This window comes from Aulonocara stuartgranti (genome assembly GCF_965226115.1).
Source record: "Aulonocara stuartgranti genome assembly, chromosome: 11".
NCBI classification, from domain to species: domain Eukaryota; kingdom Metazoa; phylum Chordata; class Actinopteri; order Cichliformes; family Cichlidae; genus Aulonocara; species Aulonocara stuartgranti.
In genome coordinates this window covers 14310913-14327000 of record NC_138947.1, presented here as the reverse complement: position 1 = coordinate 14327000, position 16088 = coordinate 14310913, and the positions used below count along the sequence as shown (strand labels likewise).

At 38.8% G+C, this 16088-nt stretch overlaps 2 protein-coding genes and 1 long non-coding RNA gene across 3 annotated transcripts; 1 reads left to right on the top strand and 2 right to left on the bottom strand.

Moving 5' to 3' along the window:
• Positions 1 to 1294: 1294 nt before the first annotated feature.
• Positions 1295 to 6935, top strand: LOC309717563 (germ cell-specific gene 1-like protein; the record flags this gene model as incomplete). The annotated part of the gene is made up of 6 exons (XM_082552238.1): positions 1295 to 1490; positions 4568 to 4750; positions 4882 to 4929; positions 5038 to 5190; positions 5331 to 5442; positions 5543 to 6935. The coding sequence occupies 6 exons, from the start codon at positions 1295 to 1297 to the stop codon at positions 5913 to 5915; spliced, it is 1065 nt and encodes a 354-aa protein (XP_082408364.1). The 3' UTR covers positions 5916 to 6935.
• Positions 6936 to 7019: 84 nt separating this feature from the next.
• Positions 7020 to 10545, bottom strand: LOC309717565 (visinin-like). The gene is made up of 4 exons (XM_082552240.1): positions 10438 to 10545; positions 9802 to 10343; positions 7824 to 7935; positions 7020 to 7435 (listed from the first exon to the last, which is right to left on the bottom strand). The coding sequence occupies exons 2-4, from the start codon at positions 10180 to 10182 to the stop codon at positions 7347 to 7349; spliced, it is 582 nt and encodes a 193-aa protein (XP_082408366.1). The 5' UTR covers positions 10183 to 10343; positions 10438 to 10545; the 3' UTR covers positions 7020 to 7346.
• A 3367-nt stretch (positions 10546 to 13912) lies between these two features.
• LOC309717568 lies at positions 13913 to 16003 on the bottom strand. Its single transcript, XR_014279740.1, has 3 exons — positions 15930 to 16003; positions 15371 to 15417; positions 13913 to 14002 (listed from the first exon to the last, which is right to left on the bottom strand). It is a non-coding gene; the product is annotated as an uncharacterized lncRNA (long non-coding RNA).
• Positions 16004 to 16088: the final 85 nt, after the last annotated feature.

The following is a 16088-nucleotide window of genomic DNA, read 5'->3' as shown; positions in this document are numbered from 1 at the left end:
TGGCTTTAACTGCCTCAGTAACACTCCAATGGTCATTAAGCGTATTATCATACTGATGGAGTTTTATTCCCAGCAGTACAGATGACAGAAACCATGCTAAGGGATGAGTGATGTGCTACATTCACCTGATTTAATCTGTGTTATGTTTCAGGGGCTGTAAGCTGACAGGGGGACATTGCATGAGAGAAAGATTGGCAGCAGACATGGTCAAAGTGTACTTCACACTAAAACACACCTAACAAAAACAGATTAAAGCAGATTTCCAGGGATTACGTGTAAAATTTCATTTAGATCTCTGGCTTATCTATAATTTCATCAAAAAAGTAATCTAGTGTTTTGCTCCCCTGCATCGTGCCTTCCACTTAAGGCTCACAGTTTATAATGAGCGGCAGGCTCGGGCTTGAGTGCGTTAATCAGGAAGCACAGAGATGTTAGCCGGGGTCACAGGAAAGTACACATTACTCAGCCTTTCACAACCCCCCTTTAAACAGCTGGAGGACTTATGTGACTTCAGGCAGTGATTGACAGTGTAAAGCTAGATTTCATTATATGGGCAATTTCCTTTTACCCTCTGTTTTCTTTTTTATGCTCACTTGCTCTCAATTTCATTTAACTTTTTTTGCAAAATAATAAGTTCAGGAATCTATTTTGATGTCCTCTTTAGACATACAAGTTTTATTAATAAATTCTAGTATTTGTAGATGCTTTTTTGATACAGTTGAATTGATCTAATACAGGAAAAAAGGGCTTCGAGTGTTGATTTCAGAGGACGCATGTCTGTATCTGTTCCCGCAGGAATCAATCGCTCCTCATACTGAAGAAGTCAGGGCAACAAAGAGTAATATCCTGGAATCCCTCGGTTCTCTCCCACTGTGCCCAAATCATCCACCTAAATCTCCTCTTGTTCATTTTTTTGTTCCTTCTGTCCCTCTTTCCCACGTGTATCAAAATCAGAGCATCTTGTCGTGCTCCCTGCTCTCTCTCTTTCTTTATCTTCCTTTCTATTAATCCCACTGACTTTACAATATCGTTCCCCATCTGTTTTCTTATCTTCTTTCTTTACTGTTACATCACGTTTTTATTTGTTTTCTTTTTAAACCTGGCCGCCCATAACCTCTTAAAACCCCCACAAAGCATCTGTCCCACCCTCTCAGCTCCATCTGTGGCTGTTTTCATACCTTCTGTCCTGCTATTCGCGTGTGCCTTGTCCCGTTCTGTCCCCTGTTTGTCTTACTTTGACCTTCCTCTCTCTATATCTGACCCCACCCGTACCTCCATCTTCTCCCGCGTGGCCATGCTGGAACGCATGTCCCGTCGCTCTCGCTCCCTGCTCTCCCTCACCTTGACCTCTTTGGCTCTGGCCCTCTCTATCCTGGCTCTCTGCACCTCCTACTGGTGTGAGGGCACTCACAAGGTGGTCAAGCCCCTCTGCCTGTCGCCTGTCAAAATGAAGAACTGTGGTCAAAACAACAGTGAGCCTTACACCACAGGTAGGAAACTCAACATATCCAAAGGAGTTCTGTATTTATTTACTGTTAATGTATTGTACATACACTTACAGTGTCATCGTCAAAAGGAGTTTACTCCCTTCCCGATTTCTTAGTTGTTTGGATATTTGTTAAACTTAAATATCTCAGATCAGACAAACTTTAATATATTATACAAAGATAACCAGAGTAAACACAATGCCGTTTTCAGATGCTAATTTCACTTGTTAAAAGCTATCAAAACCTGAATCAAGAGATCATTTAAATAGCTCCTGTCAATAAAGTGAAGAAGGCTATAAGATCTCAAAAGCCAACACATTGACATCTATCAGTCTAGAACGGGTTACAAAGCAATTTCTAAGGCTTTGGAGTGCCAGTGAACTACAGTGAGATCATTATCCACAAATGGAGAACACTTGGAACAGTGGTGAAGCTTCCCAGGAGTGGCCAGCTTACTAAAATTACTCCAAGAGCACATCAGCGACTCATTGTAGAGGTCACAAAAGAACCTAGAACGACATCTAAAGAACTGCAGGCCTCACGTCTCTCAGTTAAGGTCAGTGTTAGTTCCAAGTTCCACGGAGAAAACCTCCTGCTGACCAAAAAAACACAAGGGCTCATCTCTCATTCGGCAAAGAAAAACTTTAGATGAGCCCCGAGACCTTAGGGATAATATGATGTGAACTAATGAGACAATGCTGGGACTTTTTTGAAGGTTTGAATCCTGTTACATGTGGAGTAAAACTAACACAGCATTTCATAAATAGAACATCACACCAACAGTCAGACGTGGTGGTGGTAGTGTGATGGTCTGGGATTGCTTTGCTGCTTCAGGACCTGGACGGTTTGGTGTAACTGATGGGACAATAAATTCTGCTCTTTATTAGAAAGTCCTAAAGGAGAATGTCCAGCCATCAGTTTGAATTTTTGCTTATGCAGCAGGACAATAAAACATATCAGTAATGGCTCCAAAAACCCCAAAACAAAATAAAAGTTTTGAAGTGGCCTAGTCAAAGTTCAAAATTCAATCGTGGCAAATGATGATTGCAGTTTTCGTTGCCAAGGGTTACACAACTAGTTATTTGATTTAGGGCACAATTACTTTTTCCACATAAGGGCAGGTAGGTTTGGATAACTTTTTCCCTTTAATAAATTAAATCATCAATTAAAAACTGTATCCATTTTTATTTGCTCAGGTTATCTTAGTCTAATGTTATTATTTGTTCGATGAAACATGTAAGTGTGACCAAAATGCAAAAAAAAAAGAAAAGAAAAAAGAAATCAGTACGGGACAAATATTTTTTTCATCGCATTGCTTTTTGGTAACCTTTAACCTTTTATCGTGTACCTGTTTATTAAGACTTATGCTTTTATGATCTGTGAGTCATCATATTTTATAGTATAGTTTTGAAATAGCATCACTAAATCTTTAGGGCGTCAGCAGAAATTCAGTGTCAAAGTGCATCGTCCTTTGACCTTTAGACATTCCATGAAATGTGGAACCATGTGGAAATGCTTATGCTTCATAGTAGTGTTCAGGAGTATTTAAGAACATCAGGTTTTGACTTGGACTAAAAGAAAAAGCAAACAATCAAATCGGAGTCGACTTCTGTGCTGCACAGAAGTTGGGAAAATACACTGGTGACTAATCCAGAGTCTGCTGCATCACGTTCACAGACATGTCACAATTTGCTTGTAACAGCAAAAATTCTTGGATTCATTCTTGTGTAAACAGTTGTGATATTATCTTGGCATTTAGCCACTTGAAGAGCCTGGGATGATTTGAAAGTCTTAACTGTAAGTAGAAAGGTACAGCCAATCATAGCCACAGCCTTATGATACACCTTCAAAAGCAAACATGCTGTCTTTCATTGCATTTTATTGCAGTAGGTTGTATAATCGCCAACGCAATACAATAAAATAGGATTTAATTAGGGATTTCTATCATTTATAGACAATAGATAAGATTTGATTTGATTAGACAGATTTGTCAAAATAATTTAAATTTTTTCTGGAGCTTCTCTCTGGTTCTCAGTGTTCAGGAACGCTTCATGTAAAGCAGATGGAGGCAGCTCTGCTTGAAGCAAACTCCATCTGCTTCATCTGAAGTAAACTCCATCTGGGGGAAGTTTGCTGAAAAGAAAGCTCTGCTGAAAGGAAAAAAGCTCAACAGGTGGAGTCTTAGGTAACACTGTTATGTGAAACCACGTTTTTAAAGTTTAAGATTGAACCTTCATGCCTAGGTGCTTTTTGAGGCTATGCTTCTATCCTAAGTTAAACAGTATCTAGAGAATTCAAATCTGCTCCTCAGGCACACTGAGATTGTTTGCGGTGCTGGATCGGCTTACACAATAAAGTGGATGAGGCTTTCTGACACTGAACTGTTAGAAAGCAATTGTCCTTGCTTTTAATCTCCTTTCCCCCCCAATACCTTTGTTCCACAGTGTACTCAGTTATGGCTTAGTATTAATCTGTGGGGTGTGAGGTTATTTCTAAAGGTTTCGTTGTTGACAGCTCTTATTGCATATAACAATCATCTTTGACACTACACGTGCTTTGTGAACTCACACAGAAATATTTCATTTTTACTATGTACAGTGCGTCCATTTAACTCTCCCTTATGCTTCTAAACCTCAGGACGTGTTTGGCACATCATAGTGAACACTGACAAGACTGCATGTACACAGAGGCTTGCTGATTTTGAGGCACTGGTATAATTAGCAGACTTGCAGGACTTTTGTGTTTACCCCTAACCATTCTCTTTTTAACGACACATACTTTTACATGCTTACCTCTCAATTTGATACCCGCTATTCTGCTGTCTAACTCCCTCGTCATTTATATGTTCTCACTGCCTTTTCTTGCATTGTGTGTTTGACAGTCAGTGGATCCGCTGTTAATACTCACGCCTCACCAACAACATTTCCTGAATTTGTTAAATGTTTGCATCATATGGTGAGAAACTACATGGAGACAGAACGTACCCCTAGTGAAGGCTGGATTATACTCTGACCACATTAAGAATGAGCAGGTGCAGAACCGAACCTTAAATTTGCTTTTTTCCACTGTCACCCTCTCAGAGAGTCCCACTCAGAACCCATACAACCGCACGCTATCTCCAGCCAGGAGAGAGGAGCTGGCTAAGATCAGACAAAGGCAGCTGGCCAACGCTGTCCACTACATATGGGAGACGGGCGAAGACAAGTTTGCTTTTAGATACTTCCACACGGGCTTCTGGGAAAGCTGTGAAAAACACAGTGATGGTAAGAGGCACACCTGGGCAGTTCATTTTTTTGGTTGCCGTTTGGTTTCAACTTGGATTGTTAATCAAAGCTGATGTTTTTCACTTTCAACTACAAAACTTTATCCTTAAATCATGACGTTTTGTTGGCAGGGGAGAAGTGTCGCAGCTTTATAGACTTAACTCCAGGAGAAACTCAAGGTGAGATGTGAACTGCTTAACAGTCTCCTGCCTTAATATTGCCATGTTGCCATTTGATTAAAAGTTAGCTTGTGACAGTGTGCTCACACTGTTGTTGACATGTTGCAGGTGTGCTCTGGCTGTCAGTTGTTTCTGAGTTTACATACATCGGTCTGCTGGGAATGGGGTTCTTACTCATGTGGCTGGAAGTCTTGTGTTCCCATAAAGAGATGCACTCACTAAAAATCAATGCCTATGCAGCTATCTGCACTGTGTTATCAGGTCAGACTCAGTCTAATGCTCACTTTTACATTATTTTGTAACCCGCGTGTGCATATTCAGATATATCTATTTTATTGCATGTTCCTCTGATCTTTCCGGTTTATGTTGGATTAAGTTTGTCTGTTTCACCTCCTGTGTAGGTCTTCTTGGGATGGTGGCACATATGATGTTCACCACAGTGTTTCAGATGACAGTAATTGTGGGCCCCAAGGACTGGAGGCCTCAATCCTGGGACTACGGCTGGTCATTTGCGTAGGTGCCAGATATGATTTAAGCTTTCGTCGGGACTTAATGTTTCACTACAAGCTTGATATTTCTCATCTCCTAACTATGTTAAATTCCCTGCTCCTAGTCTCGCCTGGGTGTCCTTCAGCTGCTGCATGGGAGCTGCTGTCGTCACGCTCAACTCATACACAAAGACCATCATCGAGCTTCGCCGCAGACAGAGACTACGTTTAGAGGAAGCCAGAGCCACCACTCACGCTCCATCCTATGACGAGGTGGTCCCAGGGGGAGGGCTCTACTCTGTCAGTGGCCTATTGCAATGTCCAGATGGGATGATTGATGTGGCGTGGGCTCCAAATGGCAGCGTAGTCGGAGTGGGAAATGGGGATGTACCAACTTTGGTTTTAGTAGGAGGCTGTGGCCCTGAGGGGTGTGAGGACTGTGAGAGAGAGATGGATGAGATGGGGGAAGCCATGGACCGAGTTGATTCACCTTGTTAGCGAATCAGTAACACGTATCAACTGAAAGGGCTGAAAATCTGAAAAGGAAAGACACTTTAACTAAGGTGGAGAAGGTCAATGTAAGCAGACACATCCTTTCTTTCTTGTCGTCCACTTTGACTCTCTGTGAACATGGGATGTACTGATTGGGCTCAAGGTCCAAAGAAATCCACACATATCAAAACGCTAAGCCTACAACGTATGTATCTGTGTATGTATCTCGTTCACATGCAAGCCTGCATTTTTCTGGGTATTTCTCAGTGCCTCATAGTAGGAAAGAAATGTATGACTTTGTTTGCAAATGGAAAGAAATGCTTCCTCTATTCTATTGTTTATATATTAACTTGAAAAGCATCATCTTAGCGATCAGTTCGTTTCAGAGGACGATGCGTGTATTCCTGAAAGAACAGCACGTTCTATAGAGAAACATGCTGGTCATAAACATGTTTCCTTTTTTAAACTTCTTTGGTCAGAAACTTTTGAGAGACAAAATTTTTTAATGCAATTCATGTATAGCAGAAGCTACCACAAGCACAACCTCTCTGGAGATGCACAGACAAACCCATAGAGATGGAAAGATTACAGAGATTTTGAAAAGTCTGCTCTCTGATGTTGAACAGAAGATTATGTGTAAACCAGTAATCCCGAGTTGGATGGAAGGGAGGAGGAATAGAGGGAGGAGAGTGAAGCAAGAGGGGAGCAGCATGTGGGGGGGTCAGGATGAAAGCTGGAAAGAATTGCCTGCACACACTAATATCTGCAACACCGAGACACCAGTTTCAGGAAAACAACGCTCTAAAAAACTGCATTTAGCTCCTGTCATATACTATGTTTGAGATAAAATTGTATAAGTACTGAGGTTTTTTTGTTTTGTTTTTTTACAAAAGTCAAAAACAAGTAGTTAAATTTACCTTTAATTTTTGTAGGTTATACATTTGAGGTAATCCTGGATTTACTGTCAGGGATTAATACAATTGAAAAAGTAAAACCTAAAGTGAAATTTTTATCAGCTACCAGCATTTTAATATGCAGTATGTTTCTAGGTCAAAGGAGATTTAATTGTTTTCCAGGAGAGATAAGATAAATAGATTTCCAAAGCCCAGATGAATGATAAAATCTTTAATTTTTTTGTACAAGTGAGTAAATTACAATACTGGAGGACATTTCAAATTTCTAAAAAACAAGAAAAGCATAACAAGCTAATAATTAAGTATGATACTTAATGTGTATAAGTATGTGTAACACACAAATGTACAGAAACTGTAGGAATGCTTATTTACAGAGGGGCCGAGAATTTAAGGAAGAGGACGGAGAAAACATCTGATACGGAGAGAGAAAGAAGAGGGAAAAGTGGGTTTTTAAAAAAAGAAAAATAGTTTAATAAAAACTGAAAAGGGGTCCAAGAGGAGAAACGTAGGAATGAGAAGGGATTTAATGTTTTATTGGTTCGTAATGGATCAGACGCATTGCGTTCTCATTTTCGATCACTCCTGTAATGAACTCTCCTTCAGCCAGTCGATCTGTGAAGGGAGGAAAAAATAAGGAGTTAAGACGAGAAACGTATAAGTACAAAACAAGCCAGGAAAGTGAGATAACACGAGGATGGATTATTGTTATCTAAACAACATGTTCTTATCTCGTGTGCTTGGTACACAGTAGCATGCGATGTATAACTTAAGATGTTTTTGGGCCAATGATTTGTAATAAAGCTTGCGTGACACAAGTGATCCTGTAAGTGGAGACTTGCCCCCAGGTGGATTAATACTTGTATTACTGTTAAGCCAAACAGCTGATTGTAAAATGTAATCTCCCCCACAGGATGCTGGAACATCAGCTAAAGAAAGGTAGCAGAGGCTTCCATTGATATTATCTCCCTCTGAGCAGAAGCACTACCACTACACGTCCTACCATTGTCTTTCTTTTCAAAGCAGCCCCACAGCTTGTTGGCTCTCTTCTCGGGTGTGTTCTCATCATCTGGTAGTTTGCTGAGGTCCTCTTTGGGGATCAGCTTAAACAAGGCCTGAGAGGGGGTTGGGTATAAGATGGAAAGTAATGCTGCATGATTTTTCTCATCACCAGCACAGTACATAAAGCAGATGGATACTGACCAAAGAATATGTAAGCACTAGTAAAACTGAGGATGCTAACAGCCTTCTTCAGTTAATTTATTAATGTCTTGTGCATATTTGGAGTTACTGGTATTGTAGTGAAAATATGGAGGCCAGTATTTTTTTTTATAGTTTTTAAACATAGACTATTTATACAAATTGCAAAATCCTTTTATTACAAATACATAAATATTCAAACAAGCTACAGCATTTCATAGGGCAACTCTCCTGTCATCTCTCAGACAGTGGACTGAATGACTAACTGAGTGTAAACCTCCTGAGTGTGCACTTTAGGTTCAGGCCTTTAAGTTTGTGTCCCACTTAGAGAGGGAGCACTCATCTCCCACATTTAAGACACCTAGATTAACATGGATTAGTGCCAAGACTCAGGCCACAGGCCAAACACCAAGATGTCATCTCTTTTCCCTGGACTATCCCTCAATCTCGCCCCTGCTCTGATGTTATGGTCAGTACAGTTTAGACTTCAGACTGTGATCTACGCTGACAGACATCAAGGTTGTGAAGTCATAAAAATAAAATTAAGCAGCTGGTTTCCTTAAAATAAATCACACTTGCAGTCTTTAAGGATTTGTCTAACATGTCAGAACAGTGTACTTGCGGGCTGGTTTTGAGGCATTTCCACCTTTTTCACTTATGTTTTCTAATTTAACATATTATTTATACATTACATAAGAATACTTTCTGGAAAATGGAGGCGGTGTATCCTTTTACCACACAGTAAATTTGTATTTGTCGACCTCTACCTCAGTGTTTTACAGACCGGAAAGAATCTCATCTTATAGTAAGTTTTTGAACTGCTATTGGGGCTTTAAAATGCAGCTATTTTATGCAGTGTGCTGTAAACATGGTGCTTATGGACTCAAGCCAGTTGGCCAGGAATTCAATCCCATTACAATGCCAGCTGGATTCTTGGCTCATCTGTCTAAACCTCTTACAATTCCATATCATTTGTCTGAAGAGAGAATATAGAAAAGTGTAAAACCTCCATAAGTTTCATAACATTTATTATAGTACAGTCTTCAGTCCACAGTGGCAGTCTCACAAGTAAAACAGCCGTGGATTAGAATCGAGATGATGAGTATACTCTTGTTTAGGAGTGGAACTTAAGAGTAGCTCTGCTCAGGAGTAGGGCTCCCTATATTGTCTGCAGGCTAAACCTGTAATCGCCAAGATTATCAGGAGTTTTAGGCTCAAATAGACTGGCTAATAGGGCTGCCAATTAAGACTGAGACCTACATACCATGAGAAGAATAGTAAATTCTTAGTTAACAGCAACACAGCTTTAATGGATTTTGCAGAACGTGGACAAAATAAGGAGATAACCTAACAAAATAATCCATTAATAATGCTAGTTGACCTAATGTTACAGAGTTAAACCAGTTAAACATAGAAAAAAAGCAAAAACATTAGATTCAATAACAGGCATTAATGTAAGGTTTTGCGTTATGTTGCCTTATGTCAGTTAATCCAATAAATTTAATCGGACATCTCCGTTCCCTCCTCACTGAAACCACGGCTGGGAGAATAGTTTGAACTTCTGATTTACAAAGTTGTTATAGTGAAAGAAAAATAACACTTTAGGTTTTTGGGGGCTTGGGGATTAATAAAAACCAGAATAAGAAAAAAAGATCAATGTTTAAAATGAATCTCTTTCTGACGGGATATGAGTTAACATTAACTGCTTGCTGTCACACTAGAACCATTAAAGCCACTCATCCATTCATCAATGTCGCTTTTATAAACTGAACCACGCTCACCTGGCATATTTCTTTCACTTCTGCCTTGGTGATGTATCCGTTCTTGTCTACATCAAACAGGGAGAAGGCCCACTCCAGTTTTCGGGTTGTCCTCCCAGTGGAGGTCATATGTAGTGCAATGATGTACTCCTTGAAGTCTAAGGTGCCGTCATCGTTGGTGTCAAAGGAGCGAAACACATGCCTTGCGTAGCTCTTAGGATCACTGTCAGGGAAGAAGCGCTCATAGATTTCCTCAAACTCCCCTGGTGAGATGCGTCCTGATGGACACTGCTTCTGAAAGTTCTCGTACCACTGGGAGATTTCTTGCTCAGTAAATATTGTGGTGAGCTTCAGGTCCTCCAGGATCTCCTTTGATATCGCGCTACTGGTTGCATTTCCCATTGTAGTTTCTTTTTAATATCTTTGCAATGTGTTAAACTGCTTGGCTGGGATATGCCACTTGATAGGCTTTCTTCTCTGGTGTCAAATGACTCTTCTTTTTCCAAACTATTATTGCTTACTGGCTTGATGTCTTCTCTCGATGTCAAAAACCAAGCAGAAATCTGAAATATAATTTTGAATTGTGATATAATTCACTTAACTTTAAATTAATAACAACTTGCTTGTTAAAATGTGCAAAATGTGCAGAAACCTTACCAGTGTGTTGTGTGAGCAGATGATGGCTGAGGAACCGAGTGTCTCTCTCGACAGTAAGACAGTGAAAGATATAGGCGGGCGGGGAAAGCACATCCTACACGAGTTGACTAGGTTAAGTCTGTTAATGCGGGATTTAAGGTGGATGAGCATTTGACCAAATTGCAACCCCAGATCCTAATTTTATCTATTGTCTGTTTGAAAATTCCGGAAAGCTCTAGTGTACGTTTATACCCCTGCTAAATTACTTATGAACTCTGGCAATCAATTTGTCCCTGTTAGTCTTGTACTCACTAATTTACTAGTACTAAATTGCTGAATATGAACCGATAAACAGAACTTTAGTGCATCCAACTGTAAGTTACAGTTCACTCTGGGAGCCAAACGTTACTTCGGTAAACTCACCAAAAAGTGATTAGGTGCTTTCTAGCAAACTGTGAACAAAGCTTCAGGTGGGTTTCAGAAAATTCTGTCTGCTGTTTTAGTTATGACCTTCAATAGGTTTGATTGAGCACTGAAAGCCACTCCACCATCTGTCCAGGCAATTTTAACTCCCCCAGCAACCCACGTCTACGTCCAATCCCACCTGCGCCCTTAATATCCCTGTCACTGCCGACCCCGTCTGTGCACGTCCTCCTTCCTGTCCTACAGTACTGCTTTCCTTTGAGTCACTAGTTTAGGTTTATATTACCTAGCTAAACTTTGTTTTGTTTTTTTACATGTTTTTTTGACTGTATGAATTTCTTTAATCTCAACATTAATAGTTGCGGACATGACTTACATTCTCTTTTCTCCGCCATAAGGTACTTTCATGTTTTAAAGGCTTACTGAACTGCACACTAACAAAACACACACTGATGACTTCACTTGAATTTTTTTCTGATAGAAACTCTTTTCTGTCTAGTCTCTTGTAACTCAGCTCCAATTTACTTTTTCTTGTCGTTTCCATATTCATTGCCAACAGCTATGTTCTCATTGGAGGCTATCAGGTATTATCAGTATAACAAACTCACTTCATGACACTTTGGCTGCCACATTTACGTCATTAGTCTGTTTACTTTGTGTCTACTTTAATTAGAGCGAAAGTATTATCTTGATTGTCTTAGGTGTTGTTTCAGACCAACATAGCATGTGTAAAGGAGACTTCATGAGTTATGCACACGTATAAGAAACACACATAAACACCAGAGATGAAAGCAGCATGCACTTATTGTATTTAGGACATGTATTTCCCTGTATGATAATCAATAATTCATTTTTTATGTTTAAACTATAATTTGCTAACTGGATTAGTCAAGCCCCGCCCTCTCCTACACAAGCCAGAGAATAGCCAATTACCCCCGTCTTCATCCTATAAGGGTGACGGTCAACTGAATTACCCCTTCTCTACAGAACAATCCCTGACATGTGATCTCTACTCTTGTTTGGGCTAATTGCTAGAGCCAGAACGAGCAAGGATTTGTAGCTACTCTTGAGATGTTTTTCCACTTGGGGGAGAGAGTGCGTAAAAATATCGGTAACATGGGCGTTTGGCATCTTAGATTAATTAGGATTCTGTCAGAACTTAATAAAGAAGTTTTAACATTGCTTTGCAACATTAAATCTGTATTTCTTTCACAGGCAGGAACACATGCACATACAGTAACATAAACAATGAAAACTCGAAGGTTTATTTGTATCAGAAAATAACATGACTATAAATATCCACAATTAGGTCAGTGACAACCTCCTACTTGGCAGCATTATATGGTATTAATGGGCTGTATCAAGTGTCGCATGTGTTACAGCACTGACCTGTGAAACGTCAGTACTGACGTATTCTATAAATCTGCAACACTTAATGTGTCAATGAAGGATCAGCCTTATTAATTACTATCTACATTTGGTAACAGATCTCTGAAACAAGGTTGTCTTGAAGTTAATCGTTTATAACTTGAATTTGTGTTGACCTATAGTTCTGTTTTAATATAGACAGGCTCAGGATTGAAATTCCCCAATAACATTTCAAAGTTGAGTACGAGTATAAAGTTTGAGATGTAAGAGCACTGAGAAAATAATTCGAGAAATAGGAATGCCAAACAGGAAAACGTTTAAAGAAAAAAAAAAACAATCTTAGTCCAAACAGTGCCTTGGTGGGACGCAACTCAAATCTTAAGACTGAAAGCAAGAGGAAAGGAGGAAGGGAGTTGTTTCCAGATAAATATCTGGTAATGGCTCATAATGACGCGTAATGACAGACGACAGCTTCCTACTAAACACAAGGAAAGAGGGGAACAAACATGCTGTGACGGAAGTCTTGATGATTGCGTCCACAATTTTGCAAGGCCTCGAGTAGGTGATGTATTTCAGAAAAGCACTTTGCCGCTGGCGCCCATTTCTACACCCACTGTCCAGAGAGAAGTCAGGAGTGCCTTTAGTGTCTAATCATAGAGAGTTTCATATTTAAAAGATACTTACTTTAAGACTTTATTTAAGGACCTTCACTTTTATAAAGTTTCCTCTGACGTCTAAGCTCCTGGATCAAGACTGAGGTAAGAAATGTTACACTTAAAATGTAAAAAAAGAGAAAAAAATGGACTTTTTTGGCTGTCTAAAATTACAAATATTAACAATTCATTTGGCTTTCTAGAATAAAAAGCTTTTATATCCTAATATTCAGGTCCACTCAATTAAAAAAGTAAAGAGTTACAGTTACAAATACTGGTAGAAAACCTGACGTGACAAACGCGTGTGTGAAAGGTTGTTTCGATTATCAGATTAAAACAATGTCCAATCTTTAAAAAAGTGTGTACTGAGCTAGTTTACATTTAATTCACTGAGCCTGCAGTGAATTGATCGATGCATATTATACTTTACAGCCACAAAATACACATCGGTCATCAGTTAAGGCTTTTTCATGAAATGTGTATAATATGTATGGCTATCATTATAAAATACAGATCCTATAAGCTTTGGACATTTTCTTCTGGTTGCCTGCCTAAACAGGTTCAGTTATTTCAAGGAAAGCTCAAACACACTGATGGGAATTTGACACAGTATATAATTATACAAAGTTTATACCAACAGCTTGGGATGATTTATTTTAAACTTGAAGCTGCATAACTGATACCAGACATGAAAGCAAAGTGGGGGGTTTTCTAATCAAGACTATGTGTGATATCGTAGAAAGAAGAGAGAAGAAGCTACATGTAAAAAGCCCTCTTGGCCATCTACCAAGCAATAAAAACAGACCATGGCGTCCAAAATGGAAACCCTTGATCCTTCAACTTTATCAGATGTCACCTCTACTGTGAGATACGGGTCTAAATCGGAAACCGTGACCTTACCAGGAGGAGTTGTGTCAGTGGCGGGCATCACTGTGGTTACTGGAGGCGTTGAACTGTCTTGTGGATCCTGCATGCTAGCTTTTGGATTTTGGGGAACTCTCATCGGCTTCAGCTGCCTGGCTGTGGGGCTGTGGGACCAGCTGAACTTCTATAAAGGGGGAACCTCTCATTTGCTGGGACTGGGGCTTGTGATACTGGCCCTCAGTTTTGTGGTGGTGGTGGGTGTGGCAACAATTCACCTCCTAACCAAGAGAAAAAGACAGATGACAAAAGAAGTGAGACAGCATGGGAAAGAAGTTCTTGTAGAGAGTGGTAGGGTAATAAAAAAAGTCACAGTATAAACAGTGTTTAATGACAGACATTAAGGAAAAAAGATCTCTGATCTTTTAGAAATAAATTATCACCATTCCAACCCAACTCTGTACCACTACTTATTAGGTATCTTTAATCTAAATAATGTAGAAATGCAGTTATTCAGTTTTGAGGCATTTTATTTCAACTTACAGTCATTAAAATTTTACACACTAATATTGTAGTTTTGTATTCTAATTGAGCCGTGTAGGCTGGCAAAGTTCTTCTTAATGATCAACATATGTTATTGCTTATGCTTATGACTTGTTGCTTTGTAAATCTAAAAAAAAAGCAGTGAAAATGAGTTTCGTCTTGAGCAGTGGTTTATGTCACATTAATAATAATAAGCCAATAATGTAACACTATTCGACTACATTATGCACATTGTGCTACTTACACTTAATTAAAATTATGAATATAAATGTTTAATCCCACTAATTATTTTCCTTGTAATGTTTTTTTTTTTTTCACTCCTGCAGCTTGTAATGTGTGCACAGAGCATAAACAGAATGCAATAATTGGACTGGGTAAAATGTGAGAGAATCAAAAAAAGGAAGAGAGAGACAGGGTTTTATTACAACAGAATACAGGACATTGCTCATTTTAACCTAGTGGGTCCCATGCATGCAGATACCTTTTAGGTTTTGTATTTGCACCCAAACTTGATATTAAAAACTCAGCAGGACGACATCTTTATAGAAACACTGGTTAGTGAGGATAACCCAAAGCCTTTCACAATGTTGCTGGGATAACAGAGACCTTCCTGTCTACGTATCTTTTAGGATCAGATATGGGGATTATCCTGAGCTACATTATCCTTAGTATTTTGCCTTTTATGATTTTTTTTTTAACTTTAAGCACCACAAATGTCATTTGAGGGTTTAGTTAAAGTTACTAGTAACCAGACAAATTTACAAATCACAGTGAGCATGATTCATAAAAGTGCAGACCAACAGAAGTAAGGTAGACTATAAAAAGCACTGGAGTTACTAATACACAGAAAAAAAGTTGTTAATTCTTTTTTGGGAGTCTCAGGAGTGTGTGTGACAATAAAATACTAAATATAATTTTAAATTGTATATTATTTTTCTAAGATTTGTGTTCACTGGGGTCCTTTATTTTGTATTTTTGGTCAGATCATATTTGATTTTATTGAGCTTTCCTGCTTGATTTGTAATTTTTTGTTGTAGGTTATGTTTAATGTTTTGGCTACTGTAACGAGAATAAATAAAGTACAAAATAAATGTTATATTTCAGACCTGTGCTTCTCATGTGATGTGCCCATATGTCTTTGCTGCTCACTGACCTGAAAAGGAAAAAAAAAGTGAAAGAGAAACTATATCACCAGTAAGACCCACAGAAGTTAGCTAGACAGGGACAGTTAAGCTAACTTAATAAAGTGCAAAACAAAGTTTAGAAAATTAATTTAATATCACAAATAACATTAAAAAATAAACAAAAGCAATGAAATACTTGATATCCAACAATGCAATTCAGGTTGTTTTTATCAATATTTTATTTAGTCAAAGAAAATGACCATATCGTGGGAATTTCATGGAACACAAAGTCACATAGTCATTTTGTTTTAGTCAACTCTAAAATTTGCAATTTGATGAATTATTCAACTAATTATTTTAATCCTGTAGAGCTAGCTAGGAGGCTAGCACAATTAAAAATGTTTGTATAGTAACACTCTGACTATCTTCTGACAAAAAGAGGGACAGGACTTCGGATATTAGGTTTCTGTGACTGTCTAACGTGAGAGTTTAAATGTATTGTTAATTTTTTGCTGAATTTACCTTGTAAAATATCATTTACCTGTTAAGGTTCATGGAGCAGGCATTTTAAAGTGAAGGTAGCTGCATGATGGACATCCTGCAGATAGGATTCATGATCATCCAGGTATAGTATAATACTTTACAAAAATAAAAAAAGGAAGGACAAAACTCCGAAAGGCTTTGTTTTTGTTTCCGTAGC

Bases quoted from the DNA above. Each gene is read 5' to 3' on its own strand.
- LOC309717565 (XM_082552240.1), bottom strand. From the start codon at position 10,182: ATGGGAAATGCAACCAGTAGCGCGATATCAAAGGAGATCCTGGAGGAC. The intron at 7,936-9,801 runs GTGAGCGTGGTT...ACCCCCTCTCAG, and splicing joins AAGTGAAAGAAATATGCCAG to GCCTTGTTTAAGCTGATCCC. The intron at 7,436-7,823 runs GTAGGACGTGTA...CTCCCTTCACAG, and splicing joins CTTTGAAAAGAAAGACAATG to ATCGACTGGCTGAAGGAGAG.